General features: G+C 39.3%; 1 protein-coding gene and 1 long non-coding RNA gene across 2 annotated transcripts in view; one reads left to right on the top strand and one right to left on the bottom strand.

The window, feature by feature from the left end:
* The first annotated feature begins 572 nt into the window (after window positions 1-572).
* LOC130157562 (uncharacterized) lies at window positions 573-9,535 on the top strand. The gene is made up of 3 exons (XR_008824940.1): window positions 573-1,850; window positions 7,148-7,182; window positions 9,403-9,535. It is a non-coding gene; the product is annotated as an uncharacterized LOC130157562 (long non-coding RNA).
* The window catches only part of INTS7 (integrator complex subunit 7), a 31,195-nt gene continuing 21,386 nt past the window's right edge, over window positions 9,380-19,188 (bottom strand). Inside the window, exons 19-20 of the mRNA XM_056357347.1 lie at window positions 18,318-18,503; window positions 9,380-17,384 (exon numbers count right to left, since the gene is read on the bottom strand). Coding sequence (XP_056213322.1) covers window positions 17,097-17,384; window positions 18,318-18,503 — 474 coding nt within the window. The 3' untranslated portion in view covers window positions 9,380-17,096. The remainder of the gene's footprint in view (window positions 17,385-18,317; window positions 18,504-19,188) is intronic.

Raw genomic sequence — 19,188 nt, 5'->3', positions numbered from 1 at the left:
CTGACAGAAGAACAAACTCTGGCTCCAGTAAGGAAACTCCAGCATAATGCTTGGAATTTTGTCCAACAAAGTAAAAATTAAAATTCAACACACAGCTTCTGGGGAAAGAAAAGCTGAGCCATAGCCAAGGAGGCCATATGACATGGAAGACACAGCTATGCTAAATCAGTGCAAGTACACATTATCAAGCATGCTACTGGGGAAGAGAGAAGCCCACTCATATCTAATGCTGGGTCTGGCTACGGTCCCATCACTGTCTAATGAAAGTCCTGCAGCAAAATGAGTCTTTATACAGTGAGAAATCTCAACATGTACTGCACTCTCCCTGCTCTGCACCTCAGATTGAGCTCACCTGTTGGTTTACTGCTGTTCAATTTAATTTGCCAACACAGCCAGGTGCTCTCTATAACAATGTATTTTTGACCCATGTGATAGCTAGTTCTTCTTTATCACATGTTTCCCAATAGTTTCCAGAGGCCAAGGCAGTGTCAAAATAGATTTGCTGGGTGTGGACACATAAAACAATAGTTTACAAACTTTTTCAGGTGGAGATTATGTTCTACAATTTAGAAGCACTCTGTTATTTATGATTTGTCAAGGGTTTGTTTTTAACTATTTTTGGACACGTTTATTTTCTTCGTTGCAAAAAAGGAGCGTGATAACCAGTATCCGTACTACTTCCGCCACAAAGAACCTAAAGGGATTTGAAGTATAAGATACAGAAGGGGTCCAAGCCATATGGTGCTTCACTCAAGGCTATCCTGATCTCCCAAAAGAATCTGGCTAGATTCACATCTGAATGTACTTACTCTTTCTACATCACGGCAACCCAAATCAAGGAAGTTTGGAGCTGGGTAGGCACGCACACTCATCTTTGTTCATGACCTTCACCATTTGTAAGAAAGGTGAAAAAACAGAATGCATCACATATGAACAATTTGCCAGTTAGTCAAGACTAGCAGAAGGTGAGGCAGTTGTAACCATCTCTCTCCTACCAGCTATATGCAAATTTCTTAATTTTCCACATAGAGACTGTTAGCCTTTACAACAATGCCACTCTTGGATTTTTCCATCTCAATCTGCTTTACATAAAATGTATGTACCATCTGTTTTAGTTGCTTTTCATCTAGCATATCAAGAATATAAGCCCTCTTGGTGCAGGTACATGTTCTTTACCTCACATGCAGATTACTTGTAATGTATTTCATTTTTTTTTTTCAAAAAAGGAGAGGTTAGCTCTCAAAAAAAGTTATGTTTTCAACAGCTAAACCCCTCAAAAGATATTTAAATCTCCTTAAAGATGCAGGCATTAATCTGAAGTTCCCTTTTCTGGCTACTATTTTCATAAGGGTATGAAATAAGCAAAACCTCAGTATCAACCATAGAAGGACAATGCCTTGAGTCTCAGGTTTGTAATTTTTTGTTTGGTTGGGGTTTTTTTTTTCAACAAAATACACATTTGATGCAGTAACCTAATATATACATCTTCCAACAGGAAAAAAAACCCTGTTGTTCCAGGTATTACACTACCATTTCATACCATACTAAGCTTTCCCATACCAATGCCTGTCAATTCAAGCTGAATAACTCAGATGGGTTTAGGTGTTTAATTTCTCATTAAAACTAAACTGAAGACTTTGATGGAGACCACTTATTAAAGATGTGTAACAGATACACTGCAATGCAACCAGATGGTCAGCAAGCAACACTTTCATTTGTTACTGCACGTAATGTGTTTCTGTCACACTGTGTGTGTCAATCAATGGGCAGCCTCAGCAGAGCACAACAAAGCTGAGTTCTCGTCTCAGTTACATGGGTGTTTTTCAGCCATTGACACTGCTGTCACCAAGGTGAGTTTGAGCCGAGGGTTTACTTTTGGTTTGTCTGGGGCTGGTTCTTTTTGTTTCCTTGGGGTGGTTTTTTAGGTTGGTTTTTTGGTTGGGTTTTTTGTTTTTTTTTTTTTTTTTTTGGTGTGTGGGGTTTTTTTGCATTTGTTGGGGTTTTTTTGTTAGTTTTTTTGTGTTTTTTAAGGAAGCTCTAGAATTACTCCAACGACTTACTGGATCTTTAACCTCTGTGCTAGCTTGGTTATGAAATCTTTCATCCATGACAAATAGATTTAGTTCAATCGCCTCTACAGTATCATATTACTTCAAACAATGATCATATATAAGACTGCATTTTGCAAGATTTTTATAAGCCCATAAAGTCTGCATATGGAAGCATGGTACAAACACAAAAACGAAGCCAACCTGTCTTTAAGCAGATGGGACTTCTAACATTTTCTAGCTATCACACTGTTTTGCCATTAGCCACTTTAAATAAAAGAATGTAGTAAAAATGGTGACTTGACTGCACTGAGTTACCTCTACTATTTATCTCCATCTGCAATGGCAAATTAAGCACTACAATGCATGGTTCTGATCATACAGATCACATGCTGTGAGGTCAGTCATCAGACGAAGCTCCTATTCTCTCCAAACTCACTAAAGTTCATTTCAAGTCAACATTTGCCAGACTGACTGACTTAGGTTTTGGTAAACTTATCAACATCCAGTCAATGTTTGTACATCAAACTGCAAATACAAGTGAACTAAACAAATACTTATCATTGTTAAGATGATTCTCACACTTAAAGCCCCAGTGAATAGCTGGTTATAAAGCTGAAGAGGTATTCAGACTACTTTATCCTTTCTATGTTTGTTGGATTCTGTATCATTACAAACTAAAATTAATATTGATGTTTCAGAAGAGTGGTGGGTTTTCTACTTGAAAAAGCAAGTAGACAGTCCAATGTAACAACAACAGCTGCCTTTGTGGGGGAGTCTATTTGTTCATGTGCTGAATTCCAGTGATTTCAAACAGCCCTGTGCAAAGTGCAAAGATCCATCCCATTTCAGCTGACAGAAGAACTGGGGACAAAGCAATCAGGTCTGATCCAAGGTCCACTGAGCATTTCTAGGAAGTAGGTATTGTAACATAAATACCATCACTGATATTTGATCAGGACAGAGGTCTATTAAGAAAAAAAAAAAAAAAAAAACAACAAAACACACTTAATCGTCCCTCTCCCAACTCAGCACAGCATGTGACCTCCTGGTCTTATGGTGCCATATGCCTCTTTGCAACTCTTTTGCTTAGCTTCCTCAAGACTATGTTTTACTTGGTTATGGAAAGAAGGTAATGATGAATATGCAAGCTAGTTCTGCAGTTTTCGCACAAGCACAATCTGACTGAAGAAACAGTGCAACACTGGGAAATCCAAAAGGAGAAGTCGCATCGTAATTTGCATTTAAGCTACACTTTCACCCACATCCTTTGCAGTCTCACTACCTGCTTTTTTCATGGGTGAAACACACTATTGTCTCTCTGCTGAATGTAGTAAATACTGTCAATGGCAGCTAATTATTTCCTTGGGAAAAGTTCAGTTAAAGCTATTGTTGGCATTGGTTAATCAGTAATCATTAAGTTAGATAATGCTATTGGGCCTTAAAAAGGTAGCCTTATTTTTGCCTTTTTTTTTTTCCTCCTTTTCTTCAGAATTAAAGATGTTGGGGGAGGTTGAATTCCTTATAAAGAATAATAAGAAATGTATATACATTATGTATATTCTTATACATAATAAATATACATTATGTATATACTTATATATAAAGAATGTATAAGAAAAACCTTATCTTAGTTGTAGTTTCACATTAAATTTATCATCCTAAGCCAGGGACAGTCCCAATGTGCATTGGAGGGAGAGGAAGGGAGGATGTTCCATCACCACTGCTATGTCGTATGACCGCCATCAACAAGAAGGCCCCTTTCCCATCCTCCCCACAGCAAATCCAAGCTAGGCCATTTTATCTTGATTTATACTAGCCAGCAGCAGATTTAAGCAACAGTTGAAGAGGAATTTTAATCTAGAGAGATGGAAGTAATACTTCTAATACTTCTTACCAGAGACATCCAAGACCAAGCCTGTGCCACAGCACACACGTTTGTAAGGGACAAATAGTCCCTATTTTCATGCCACAGGGTCAAGTGCTGCCCAGAAGTTCCGCAGGCTGGCATGTGCAGTAAGTGCTGGAAATTGTTCTTCCTAAAATACCACAATTGTTTATCATTAGTGCTATTGATGCATTTCAACTTAATAAAATGTTATAAAAGCCATTACACCATTGTTAACTCTGGCTAAGAAAAGCAATCCTAATGGCGTGGATGAATCCAGCCAGACCACAAGGGATTATGTAGCTTGATCTGCTCAGCCTAAGTCTTACAACAAAAAGGCAGAGGGAAACAGAACTAAGGTTTCACAAGGAAAAAAACTGCAAAAGAAAAAAAATGATTAAAACATAAACCCACAAACTCCCTTTACTACACAGAAGTGATGCAAGGGGAAAAGAAAAAGCAAAAGAAAAAACCCTTTCAAACATCTACTAAACTATTACCCCTTTTTCTCCATATATGAATACTCTGCCCCCAGTTGTCCCGGTTTCACTGACCTCCTTTGGACACACATACATCCTTGTTGATCCCACCTGACCCAGGCTGTGACTGATCCAACCTACCAGCGTTTTACGCCTAGTGCCTCACACTGTCTCAAATGCAGTTTCACTACAGTCCCAGTTTTCACCTCTTCATGCTCTGTATTCCCAAGGGTTCGAATGGAAGCTGGTGCCAAAAGAGCTCTGAACAGGAGGAGGCAGAAGAGCATGACCTGGTCTGATGGCAGTTTTGAGTAGGACATAGTACCTGCAGCATACTTACCCCCAGACACTCACCACATTGTTTCAGATGGTGATGCATCCCCAGCTTTGAGGGTTAAAAAAAATGGTAGTTAAATGAAGTTGTGAGATTGATAAATAAAGTCTAGTTATTGGTATAACTCAGGTCTTTCTGCTTGCTCCCACTAATTATTGTCAAGATCACCAGAAAGCAGTGAAAGCCACTACAATTAGATTGGGGGGTGGGGGTGGGGGGAGAGGAATGTAGAGGAGGAGAAGTGGAAACAGGCTGATGTGTTGAGGTTCTGGGCAATTATCAAAAGATGTGCCTTGTGTTAATGCCAAGTGGTAAAATGAAACATCACAGCAAATTCAGTATCACAAAACCATAACTGCTTATCACAGTAAGCTATGAAGACTTTGCACTGACTTAACTGAGGTCAAAATTTAATTGCATGTCTTTTAGGTAACGTTTAGAAATGGCAGCATCTGTCTAAAGGCAAGACATTAATTCAAATCTTTTAGGCTAAAAATTTAGAAAAGCAGAAAGTTCCAGTCAGAGCAAGAATACAAAAAAATTAAGTAAACTATTATCTTGTCATAAAACACGTCTTGATTGGCAAATCTAAGTAAGGATCAAACCAGTAGTATGCTGGAGAAATAGCTACATATAGCAGACTGTAGGGTTCAGTATTTAACGTACTTTTCAATGTTCTTTTCTTGTGTATTCCAGTATTTGTGTATTCTAGCGATTCTTGCCTCCCCAAACCAGCCTAGCATCCTCTTTTCCATTGTTAATACTCAGGGAGGACTGGAGCTAGACCCTTATCAAAGAAAAGCTACTAAAGATAAACACAAAAATAAAATCCAGCAGTTGAAGAACAAATTGTATTGGATTTGTTACAGCTTGTTACTAAGTATTCTCAGGCTTGAGCAGTGAAGAAACAGGACCTACTATGGGGTGGTACCTTAATTCCAGACTATCTTGGTGCCTGAGATTACCAGCTGATAGCCTAGTAGGGAACAACCCTAGCTAGGGCAATGTCCTGGACACAGGAATCTGCAGGAAGATCTACCATGCCCAGCTGTAAACTGTTTCTTTTCCTGAAGGCAAGGAGGAGTGGAAGCAGAGGCTTGACACCTTCTAGTCCCACATCAGCTATTGCTGCTCAGGCTGGCGTGGAGGCTAGTAATTTGAAATATGCAAATTATATTACACATTCCACTCCCTACAACACACACTTTTATTGTGGTAACTTCTGTCTCCAAGGGGAGGTAGCATAAGGGTTGTTACATACCATAAATATTGATCATCTCTCCCCTAAGGATGGGGTACACATTAAAAAACAAACATACAAAAAAACCCCCAACCCTACCAACCCAAAACAACAGCAGTCATTAGATGAGGCCACTAAAACATTCCCTGGGTTCCACTCTTCTAGATGGCAGGAGGCAGTATCTAGGACTGCAAACAAGCCTAAGTTGTGTGTGCCCCAGTCTACAGCAGAAAGACGTTCCAGGTGAGGAAATGTACCTGGATCTCTGCTATTCATTATGCTGCCAACCACCGTAATGCTCGCTCCTGGCTACAACATCTTCCCAGTGAAACACGACCAAGGAAGAGAGCAGCCCTAACACTGCCTGGTCAGGCAGCAGCTCTCACTCATTGAAAAGCAGCGATGACTATTCCTACTGTTACTCCACAAACACGCTATTTCCTAGCTCCCTCTGCTCCTCCTTCTTTGATATAAATTCCTAAGTATCGCAGCTTTTGAAAGATAACTTAAGGGAGTAACAAAAAGTAACACTAGGTACATTAGGAAGGACTGGGTGCAAACACTGTTGCACAGGATGACCTGTTAGAAGCTACGGATTAAGTCTGGAGGAGATGGATGAAAGGGTGCAAGTTAGCAGCTGGATGGAGACACAAATGAGTTTAAATTCAGTTGTGATTTGAAGAATGAAGGCAATAAATTGTAGGGTGGGGAAAAAAGGTTGCTCCAATGTTTACGTAAGATTGCTCAAATATACTACATAATACACTCTGGAGAAGCCTAAACCATTGCAGGAAGTCAGGAAGATTTGCAAGTCACTGCTTTAACCAACGCACCGTCATTCTTCATCAGAGGCCTCAGAAACCACCGCTACCTTACTTCATGATCAAAACAAAAAGATAAAAACATTGACTTGCAACCCTGTAGGCCAGACATCAGCAGCTGCCAAAAACTCACACTGTCTCCGGTCACTTCTTTAAAAACAGAAAATAAATGAAATATCCTTGCAAAACACAATGGATTAATATTCTGTTCAACAGGGAAGTGTTTAGTGTCACAGTAATACCTATATATTTGCTATTTTAGTTGAAAGCCTGTATTTTTCAAGTATTATCACTGTTTTTCAGTAGAATCTCTACTTAATTAACTATTTCTTTCTAGGTCTCTGTGCCCTTGTTCAGAGTTCATCCTGCGAGGTATGTTGCTTGGATCCTACCAAGCCTGTAACAGCTGATCTGATTCACATTGGATTTTAGTTAAACTGTTAAAAATTCCTGCAGTGTTTCTACAGAGGTTACCACAATGTACACAAATGTACATTTACTTACATCCCTTCATCGTGAAAGATAAGCAATATGAATTATTGACTAAAACCAGTTCATGTGAGCCTAGGTATTATATATACACTAGAGAAGACTTTTATATAATCTGATTGTACTAGTCGGTGACTTCATTATGCAGGGAATCATGAACTGGAATACTCAGATTTTTCAGTCGAGCCTACAGTTTCACATACAGAGCTATTTCCATACACTCACGTCCAGGCCAAGTCCACTCCTAAGTATACCTCTTGTCTGCAAAACAGAGTTCAGAGCTGCCTGCATAAATGCAAAAAAACCCAAACCCCACAACACTAAATTTTGAATTTGTGATACAATGCTATTGGATTGTCCATAAAAAAACCCAAACCAAACAAGCAGAGCAGCACATAAACTCCAGCCATTGCTATCAGCTAGATAAAAACAGATGCTTATGAACATGATTTTAGTCTTAGCAACTCAGAAGTACTAATTCTGTTGCATTAGACTTCATTAAGTACACAAACTAGTTTTTAATCAGTAGTTTCATTACTTAATATATGTTATTTGAGTGTATTTATCAAATGCACTAACGTCTCTCTCCCTCGAAACTCAAACACCTCAAGATCCTTTTCAGATTCTCTTTCAGAATTTACTTTAATCTTTGCTATTACAGAAATATAAATTTCTCCAGTTTCTCTTATCTTCCAACCCCCTTCAGAGTAGCAGTTGCTTACACACGCACAAATACTTTAAATATTAAATTCTTGAAGAAAAGCTACAAAGCTTTCATGTGTCTCCAACACACTTTAGTAAAGTGGAATACCCAGTCAGCTGTAGCCCCTTCTACTCATAGGTAGTCAAAATAATTAAAAACCAAATTTAAATAATGACATCATTAATCACAGGTAGCATTCTTTGCAATGACTGGATTCTTTGCCATTGCCTGGATAACACCAGTGAATATTTCACTGTATCAGGTTGTATGTCCTGCCAGGCTTGTAATTGAACTGGCCTGGAAGTTTTAATATTTTAGAGTGGCACAAATGAGTCATGGTCTCGGCTGCCTCCGCTGAGCATGAATTATGTACTTCATTTTAACAAAGTCCAATACAGAACTACAGCAGAGATGCTGTGTCCTCTGTCAACCCTAGTACAGCATTAAGAGGATTTGTCCGATGTTGAAGGAAACTTTTGTCTACATTCTGTTCAGAAATTTGATGCCTGTGAATCCATCTAGACTGTCGAGTAACCAAATCACTGGTGAACAAGTTACATCTCGGGCAGCCCAGCTGTAGATTGCTGCTCTCTTGCCGGACAGGGCCCTCTCCATCTCTGTCCTGTAATTTCAGCCATCAATTTTTCATTACCAAACTAGTACTAAGAACAGGTACAAATGAATCAGTGCTCAAACAGCTAAACTGCTATGACTAACCAGGCTCCACAGTTTCTCTAGAAAACTGGTCAGAGCCTTTCTTTGAAGGTAAAGGACAAAATGAGTTATGTTTTTATTTTCAGTGTTCTCAATACTTCAAAACCCTAGTTCACCGAATATGTGACTTTATTAGCTGTAATAATTTATACGACCACAATCAGATGGTGTTGAGTTTTTTCCCTTCCAAAAGGTGGACATGAGGAAATACAACAGGTGATAATTACAGTGATACATTTTTAAATTGCTGACTTCCAAGCTGACAAAAGTGATTGCAAGTCTCACACAAGTGCTCCCCACCTCCCATCCACACTTCCTCTTCTACAGGTTTGAGTGGAAGACACTTGGCTTGTAAAACTTGTAGTAAGTTCCTATTCTGCTGTTCCTTTACTCCTTGAATGGCCAAAATGTCAGGCACAGCCCAGCAAGGCTGGGTGTTCAAAGGCCAAATCCAAGCTAATTGAATTATCTAACAATATTATTGGAAAGGCAGATTGTACTGAACATTTGGTTCTTTGTATTTTTTAATTTTTTTTTTTAAGCCACGCTTCCTGGAGTCAAGTACTAAACATAAAAACGAGGAATGAGATTATGCAAAACATGATTTATGGCTATCAAGATTGTGGAGAAGCAGCTGAAAGTAAAAACTCAAGAGATTAAAAGTGGCATTTTAAAAATTTATTCAGGTTGCATCCCAGAGTATTTGGGGTAGCCAATGCCAGCTTCTCCCTGGGCTGCCTTGGAGCAGCTGGAAGCATGAAGATTTACAGCAGGAAGAGGGCATCAGGCTCCCAGCAGCTTTCATATCAAAGAATATTCTCATCCCTGCCAGCAGAAGATAAGTGGCCAGACACAGGTGAGAACTCATCAATCAGAAAAACTACATTAAATAACAGGTAAGCAGTGGCTGACTTGGCAGTAGATATTAGCCTGTAAGTGCTGTTATTAGCTGTGACGATAAGGGCAGTGCCCAGAAAGCACAAAGCCCAAGAGAAGCAAAGGCACATTTCAGGTGATTAGGCAGGCGTTGCAGAAGGCTCTCCCATCTGTCTTGTCACAGCAAGAGCTCACTATGTTTACACTACAAAATGGGCTTCACTGAAAACAAATTTTAAAGTTACCATATTCCTCTTTGTAAGCTGCTTTCTGGTGAAGTAGTGTTTACATACATAAATAAATATATTCAGTGAATCACCAACATTCCCATCTGCCATTTAGTACACTTGTATCATTAAAGGGCAGACCTGAACATGAGTACCTGATTTGCAACACTTTTTTTTTTGACAAACGGGGGGAGAGGGGGAGAGAGAGAGAATTTTGTAGTTCCATAGAATTTCCAATTAATTTCTAAAACTCTGAACAGCAAAGCATAAAGAATTAGGCGTTTGGTTTGGGTTTTTGTTTGTTTGTTTGTTTAAATGGGAAAACCAACACACAATAACTAGGTGCTTGTATTAGGGTCAGGCTAAAATACCAGGAAGACAACTAAACTTACAGCCTTCAAGCTGCACTACCATTACCTTTCACCTGTATTGCACCACTCCCCCCAAAAATAAAACTCAGAGTATACTTTGTTCTTAACCTAGTGTACACATGCCAACAGAAATACAAATCTCTCTAGGGCATCTATCATGTGGGTTGTGCTACCCAGATGCACTCAGAATTGATCCTCAGAAATTCCTACCCAACTCACAAAGATTGTCCACACTAGCACACAAACCCTTACAAGAGGCAAAACAAGGAAAGGTTCTGCATCTCTCCCTCACAGGAGGCAGAAGGCTGTCAGGTAAATCTTTTCCTCTGCAAGGATGAAAATGCACATCAATTCTTTACTGGTGGCATATAGAGACACAAAGGAAAAGCCATCAGAGTTTGTATATTGCAGACAGGATCAGTCCACACTGCTTAAGAAAAAATGTGGCAGAGGGACAGCTTCACTATGCGAGTTATAACAAGTAACAGAGTTGATTACAATAGCTTTTGTTCCTCCGAGAGACCTTCTGGAGAGGTCAGACAACGTTTTTTGTGAATCATTACAACTCCTGGAATTTCCCATCTGTCTGAAGCGAGTGACTAACTCCAAGAGTTTCCACTTCACTCAGTGAACAATGATCTAATTTGAACATTGCCACTTGCATAGACCAATTTCTACAAATACATACCCATGAAACTGGTGCCAGTGGATTTAAGATTAAGTGATAAAAGCCTGGCTTCAGCCAAAATTCAAGCTGTTCATGTAGGAATAACTAAATCTAACTAAAAAATGTGAAATCAGAACCTTGGTACCCGCAGAATTTAGGATTCTGTGAAACAAGGCGAGTCAGACAGCTGTCATCACTCACAGCTGTTAGCTACTGCCCACATATATTGCTGGCGAATCAGGACATCACCAAGCACACCTCACCCACTCCAGAGCAAAGACTGACAACTCACTGCAGACTTGGCCTCAACTACTGCTCTGCAAAGGTATTTCTTCCCTTCTGCTGCCTCACTCGTGCATGGTGACTCACAGCAGACGGGAAGGCAACTACTGCAGCGATCTCTGCCCTCTCAAACTGGCCATGCAGAAACATCACAGTTCAAATGTATGTGAACAGATTGTTCCCTCCAGACTTGTGACCACAGATGCATGGTCAGTGCAACAGTTATTACTTTTAGGATACACCATGAGTCTTTCCCAGCATCTCCCTTGCACTGGTTCTGTTGATAAAGTTGCTGCACTGTCTGCCAAGACAAACCTGCTGATTCAGCTGAAAAAACACCCTAGCAAAATGAAACTGTTTTAACTGGATAAACTCGTGATCAGATGCAAAGAGCAAAGGTGGAGCCAGGAATAAACAGCAGAGTGTCCCTTTCAGCCACACCACACCTAGAGTGTGTTAAGTGAAGCACAAAACTGTACCCTGAAGATCCATCCCATCATCTCTGGCAGAGTTTATCCATCCACATACCATTCAGATTGTACTTACCACAGACAGTCTCTTCTAGTTCAACTGCTACTCAATGTTTTTGCCCTGTAGTTAGGAGCTATGTGTTAAACATTGACAGCTATTAATTTCAAATTAACTGCATTCTTAAATTTAGTACTTCTAGGAAGCAGGGAAGAGATGTATAAGATGGACTGCCAGCAAGTCACATGCTTAAACTGTTGAGCAAAGTTATTTTAAATCAGCTAACCCACAACAGTCTTATCTTCTTTTGAGCTTTGTAGTCCCCACTGATACCTGTAAAAAACTCCAAACAATTGCTTTTATTAATCAATTTTAAAAGACTTCTCGAAAACCCCAAACTCAAATCTGAGGGAATATGAATGTAAGACTCCCTGTCTGGGGACAGGGGGGGAAGGGGTGGGAGGTGTATGATTTTTAGGACTATGAAGTGGCTATGGCGTAAGCTTTATTTCTACACATTAGAAGAGCTGTATCTCAACTGCTCTACTGGACCACTGACAACGAGAAAAAAATCAGCTTTTTACTACAGCTAGGTGTCCAGTAGACTAAAGAGTTTAAGACGCTGGCACAGGCTCTTTCTAGCCTAAGATTTTTCTCTCAAAATTCGCTAAATGCTCTTCTTACCTTACCCAAGATCCTTGGATCAGGAGGCTGAGGCTAATTGTAAACTTCATTAACATACAGCGAAGCTGTCCTTAATTTCAAGAGCATTGCTTTGAGGTGGGCAAGCAAGAGGTAGATAAAGACTTCATCCTAAAAGCAAATGAGAGCATCAAGATACTTCCTATTTCTCAGCACTACGCTGACACTCAGCAGAGTAGAGCAATTCTGAAGTGCTGAGAACAACCACTGGGATGACTGCTCACTAAAATACGTGTAATCTGCGATTTCAATAGCAAGTTTGAGCAGCTGCTGTTTGTCAGAGATGTCCCTCAGCGTACAAAGAACTCAGGAGCTATCTAGGGTCACCATTAAGATAAGCTTGTTTCCTGGTACACAAAAGAGCACCTGGCTTAAAAATTCCCACTGAGGAGAAGGTAACCGCAGAACCGCATAATACACCTTGCAAGAAAAGCAACTTAACACTTACGTTTCCCTTGCTTTCAAGAAGTGCTTTTGTCTCTATCACTCTCTCTGCTTTGGAGGTTAACAGGCCAAGGTTCTGGCTGGATAAGCCTCCTTTTGCTTAGCAAGGTTGTGTCCTTGGAGGCATCTACACAGGTGAAGCAAGAGCCACTCCAATAGTGCTGGATGCTGGGTTACAGCAGCCAGGTGAAGAGAACTACCGGTTCTTGGGCCCTACTCAACTCAGAAGTGCTTGCAAGCTGGCACGGCTCCCAAGTCCCCTCCTCTACCCTCCTTTATGTTTTTTCCTCCTCTCGGTTTGGACAATGCAGATACCTGACTACACCTGTGCTGCCACAAAAGGAACAGATTGTTTTGAGGAGATCCTAAATATTAAAAGGACACGTGCAAATATGCTGACCAAGGAGACAGCAAAGCACTGCAGGCCAGCAGAAAGACAACAGCCAGAAAAGAAATAAAGCTACTTTGAAGGCAAGATGCTTCAATACTGCTTTGTATGAGATCCCTCTATATATACATACACATACTGAACATAATTCGAAAAGGAATTTAGGAATGCAATATAGTTCATTCAAATCCTGTCAGTTCCTTCAATAAGTTTTTAACTAAAGTTGTGACATCACTGAAGAAAATAATTTTAAAAGTTTATGCATATGCTTAACCATGAACTTTCCTCTAGACAATTCCTGTACATTTTCACAGAAAGTCAAAGATATACATATATCCACTATCAAATACAAAAAGTAGCTAAATTAAGGCTTTTCAGTCCTCAGGTAAAATGACTGGACATCCAAGGAAACAAAAATGGGAAGGGAAGTCTAAGATTCCATGAATATCCATGACGAGCGCAACTGCAGTGAATCACTTAAGAAACACACTTAAATAACCTTAGCAGAAGATTACACTAAACTCCAGAGGAAGGCAGAATTTGACAGGGGAAATGCCTTCCCTACCCATTTGAATTCTGTATTGCCTGGAGCAAGAGATTAGCCAGGAATCTAGAAATGACACTTCATAGTATGTCTGAGCACAGGTTCACAAGAATGTGAATGTTAAGTACTTCCGAGAGTAACTGGCTACATCATCCATGGATAAGCCGGGTTAAATTCTACAGCCTAAGCAGCAATTATACTGGCTTAATGCAGAACTGCACTATTACGAATACCTCCTGCCGTCTTAATTTTATCATCTCCACCCTTCCCAGCCCAAGAATTTATCAAAGCTAGATGAAAGCGTATCTTTATTACTAAGACTAGACAACGATGTAGCTGCCTGCATAAGCCTTTTTGTTGTTTGAATTCTTAGCAGCAGCTTCAAGACCAATGTCTAGCCACTGAATATTTTCTTTCTTTTGCCAGTAAGCAAACAAGATCTGAATTGTCTTCCATTATCAGCATGCAGCTATGCATACTGATCAAGTTACTGCTTTGTTTATTGGAAACACTAAGGGGATTTAACTTATGTCCATATCATAGAAGTACTTTCTAGATTCTTTGTTGCACATCTTCAAGTACGAGCACCACAAACGGAATGCAGGATTCAAGCAAGATATCCAAAGATTCAATCTCTGCTTCTACTAATAATCAAGGATCACATTCACTGCTAATAGCAATGTACAGAAAGCTGCTGTTGGAGCTGTAACCGTAACACCCTCACTTTTCTTTGGGTATTCAGAGTCATTGATTTCTATGAGAAGTCTTGGTTCCTGTTCTCCAAGTGTATTAGGAAAAAACATACACAATGTTTGAAAAAAACCCAAACACCCAAAGAATAACCTCACTACAAACACCACATAAAACACTGTGCTTACATAAAAGGACATTCAGTAACAGGTCCAGGGTCTGTCCTGATCAGCATGCACATAACTAACGTACAGATGAGCCAGCATGAGCAATCCTTCTGTCAGAAATCCAGATACTTGCACAGTAAGCCACCCTCCTATACAAGCTAATTTCCAAGAAATATGACTTGCCATTCTCCAGAAGACTTTTACCCTCACCCTGTGGTCTCCCATACCTAGCATCCAGAATTTCAGACCTCAGTTACTATTTGCCAGGCTCCAAAACTGATACACATTCCTGGAGTTCTAGTGGCCTCTCAGATGAGGTGAACAAAGTTGTTTGGAGAAGGAACAATTGTTTTCAACTGATTCAGGGTTAATCTTACTGGCTCACAGACAAGTAAGCCTCAGGCCAGGTCAGGCTTTCCCTGCATAAGTGTTTTTTCTACTAGGTTTCTCATATGTTTAGCTCTGCACTGTGAGCATCAGCAGATTTAGGAAAGAAGTCTGCTCCCCAGTGTGGAAATTTTGTTTCATTTCAGAGTTGTTTTGGAACGCTGCCATCACAGGTTTCCAGCAACATATTGGTCAATAACAGCAAGAAACACATTCACTATGCAGGATAAAAAAAAAAAAAAAAAAAAAAATGTTTGACCTCTTAGTCTTTTTCTTTTTTGCATACAATAAGGAGGTTTTTGTGGTTAAGGCACTGATCTAAAAATTTAATGAAAAAACCCAACCAACCACAAAGGGTTCAGATCTTCAGTCCGACAAACAGCATACACAACACTGGCTCAATCATCTCTTTCTGGACTATATAATTATATGCAGCTATAGATACATGTATGCATACATAGCTCTATGTACATATACACACGCAAACCTAAGTATATAAACATGAAAGTGGGAACAGAAACTACCACTTTCCTCAGACAGCGTGAAGGGGAGTGGTAGTTTGTCTCCTGTACAAAATAAAAATCAGATTTAAGTAGTATGCTGGTGAATCTTTCACCAGTTTTTTGAATCTTCTTTTTCTACTTCGCATCCCAATCATCTTTTCTGCTTAGGATTATAGCCTGACCAAGATATTATGAAATCTATCATAATCACTTCTTTTTGTTGTTAGTGTCCAGCCAAGAATATGAAAGTTGATTGCTTAAGCAACTATTATGGGAAAACACAGTGAAAATTATTCTTTATCCAGCTATGCCAAAGAAACCTAGGCTTACGACAATTTGTTATATTCCCTGCATATAACGCAAGCAGAATCTGCAAGCTCTAGTCAGCTTCTGCAGTGAAAGCAATTTGAAGTAATAGTATCTTCAGAACTCACCGAGAAAACAACAATGAAATTTTCTGCTCCAATGAAAGGGATTAAACCATTTACAAACTGAAGTCTGTAAGAAGTGCCACCCTTCCTCCTCCCCAAGCAAGTGGGCCCTACTTTCCTGCAGAGTGATAAGCAGAGATTATTTATGAGGACCAGGTGAAGTACATGTTATGTGATCTATTGTCTGGGAGTCCAGACACAGGCAGAGTCCAGCCCTTTGCACCTCAAAGAAAGCAAGGAAACTATGTATGAAGCAGCATATTTCCAAAGTTATTCTGAATCAATTTCTAGTATTGGTAAAATTCTCCTTCAAGTTATCCTGTAAAAGTAACAACTAAGATTACTAAATTGGTCAAAGAGTACACAAGATTACAAAGCTTTGGTATATGAAATTTCTTTTTAGAAGACAAAGGAGTTTTTAAAAAAAATGGTAACTTGCAAGTTAACTTCCCTCTTAAAAAAGCAAACAGAAAACCCAACAAAACCAAAGCCTTCGGGAATACAGATGCATGAAGATTTAAAAACACCACAGTAATCTTCTCTATATCACCTGAGAAACAGTTAATTGTTCCCACCTGTAAAATTCTGCCTCAATTTTAAGACTCCCTAGACAGCAACTCCTCAGGCAGTCTCCTCCCTCCACAATGACTGGGTATGAGAAATGAGCTGCAACTTTTTTTATTTTTCAGATGCATGCATTAAGTAGTGCTGATGAATTGTAATAATACACATACACCAGCCAAATACTGGAAATTGCTATTAAATGTCAGAAAAAAAAATCCCTGGAAATTCCTGCCAATTACTTTACATTAAAAGACACAGACTTGGTATCACACTCAGTTCTGTATAACTAGCCAAAGTGTTTACTGATGCTCTGTAGGCCTAACATTAGAACTTATATGCTTCAACAAAAGAAAGCAGAGAAAGTACTAATCAAAGAGTTCTTCCTGTCCCCTGCTATCAAAGTTTGCAGAGCCTGCTGCAATGGGTTTGGTTTGTAAACAGAAGTGATCAGATATAAATTCTTATATGAAAAGCACAACTCTAAATTTGAACAGAGTTGCTTCTGCTGAATCAAATTCCAAGTTTACCTACCCCAGATAATTTAAAAAGCAACAAATTGGCATCCAAGACTTTCTAGGAGAAGATTAAAATTGTAGGCCTTTCAAAAAACCAAGAGTGTCCAAGAAAAAACTATAATACCATTGACCAGGATAGAGTCATTTCTGGGAATTAAAACCGTGAGTATGCTGTTCTTTGCTGTTGCTGCTGTGATGGTGGCTGTCCTTGCTGTTGCTGAAGACGAACCTGCTGGGAGTATGGATCCTCAAGAGATTTAACCAAAATAGTTGTTTTAGGCCCAGTTTTCCAGACAATACCATTTGAATCTATTACAGAGGACTCTACTGTGATGTTGTGGGTGCCAAGTATCACAAAGTTTAACAGAAACTGAGTGCTGAAGTAGTCGTTGTGTGGTTCCACCCTCTGCTCCATTTCATTGGTCATGTTGTCAATAGGAATCTGAGAACACATGGAAGGTTAAAATGCCATTTTATATAAACGTGTTAAAATAAGTTTTCTGTTCTCCATTTGAAGGAGAAAAGAGAAAGAGAAACATTTATCCTCAATTTTCCTAAGCCAATGCATGTGCACAATTGAGCCAGCTTGACATGCTTTTTCATCAATGAATGGGGTTTTTTTATATCTATTCACAGAAGCAAGGTAGCTAGCAAGTCTTTTTCTCCTCGAGGTTCTAGTTTCCCAGAGTAAGGAGTCAGACAAACATTACACACTTCCTAGCCCTGTTCTCTTAGAAGCAAATGACTTTTTCCTTTTCCTCCTCAAAAGAAAAAGCAAACCCCAAACAAAAACAAAAAAACCAACCCCAAACACCACCAAAACAGGCCTTTCACTATATGTCATACATTAGCACCTGAGGAAATACATAAAAATTTAAGTCAACAGTTTTATCAAAGATTGCATGTCTAAAGTTCAGGTTCTAATATTTAATTTGGAAAGCCCATCCCCCCGATTCCCATGAAGAAGCAAACAAAAACAATTTAAAATGCAGATCAAAAAGTTCTAGAAACTATGTGGCAGAGAATAATCTACTCCTGCCTTTTTTTCCCCTGTGGAGTTTCACACGATATATACGTAGGTTCAATTTTCCTGATCTCAAGCGTATTCCTAATGACTTGCTCTAAACATCACAAAGCCTCTTTTGTTTGCAAGAAAAGCTGTTACTAAAAAGGTATCAGCACACAGCAGACTTCAAAATCCCAGATCCCTTCCGTGCACTATGCCTGGCTCTGGCCAGTTTTTGTGAACTATCAAGAGTGATATTACAGAACCACCCATTCATTTCTACCTGAAAGTTCCACTAACCAGAGCCAAACAAAAGAGCAGGAAAACACAGCAAAGAAAGCTTAAAGCCTGGCTCTGTTCTATCCATACCTTATAGTCTTGTCCAGATTTGCTCTGCAGCACTGAAGAGACATTTAGACAGACAGATTGGATTTTACGGAAAAGGCCTGGTTTAGACCCATGCTGAACCACTCCTTCCACCTTTAGGGCCAACTGCTGATTGTTCTGTACTGCAATAGGTTCTGCAGGGTTCCTTGGAGATGGGGATAGAGCAAGCTGAAACACAAGAAAACAGACCGAAAAGTAATTTCATGCCTCCAGAAAAGCAAATGTGATTCAAGGCTGAAACAAAACAGCTTCTTATAGAAAAAATTCCAAGGAGGTTTTGGTCGGGAAACCAGCAAATGGAAACACAAGACATATATTTGAGACTCGTAACTATAATGATTAATAAGCATCATCAGCAATACCAGATGTGGTCTTTATATCAGTTTCATTAATTGCACTTCTTCAAAAGAAGCAGAAAATCTACTACAAAATAGTCACAGGTAACTATACTAAGTCAAACAAGGTAGTAAAATGCACAAAGTAAACGTTAAAAATTCCAAGGCTTTCATTTTTCCTAGAAAAAGAAAAAGGAGCACTTAAGTAAAAAACAAAACAACCACAAAAAAAGCCCCCAAAAACCCAACAACATGCAACCACTAAAGGTCACATACAGCCAATCTTAGTCAGCTGAATACCACAATTTCCTTCCAAGATAGTAAACGTTGCTTTTTTAAAAGGAAAAAAAAAAAATACAAATATATAGAAGTTGCCTTCCCAGGACTAGAATGTTATTTAGCTTTGCATTCTCAGAATCAACAAAAACTCCAGTTAGATTTTATCATTAAGGCTTTGCAATCAAAGAACTGAATCCTACTTGCCTAAGTCACAGCCTAGTAGTTCTTAATGACTACAT

Source organism: Falco biarmicus, chromosome 12, assembly GCF_023638135.1.
Source record: "Falco biarmicus isolate bFalBia1 chromosome 12, bFalBia1.pri, whole genome shotgun sequence".
Lineage (NCBI taxonomy): Eukaryota > Metazoa > Chordata > Aves > Falconiformes > Falconidae > Falco > Falco biarmicus.
This window is presented reverse-complemented; position numbering and strand designations above follow the sequence as displayed.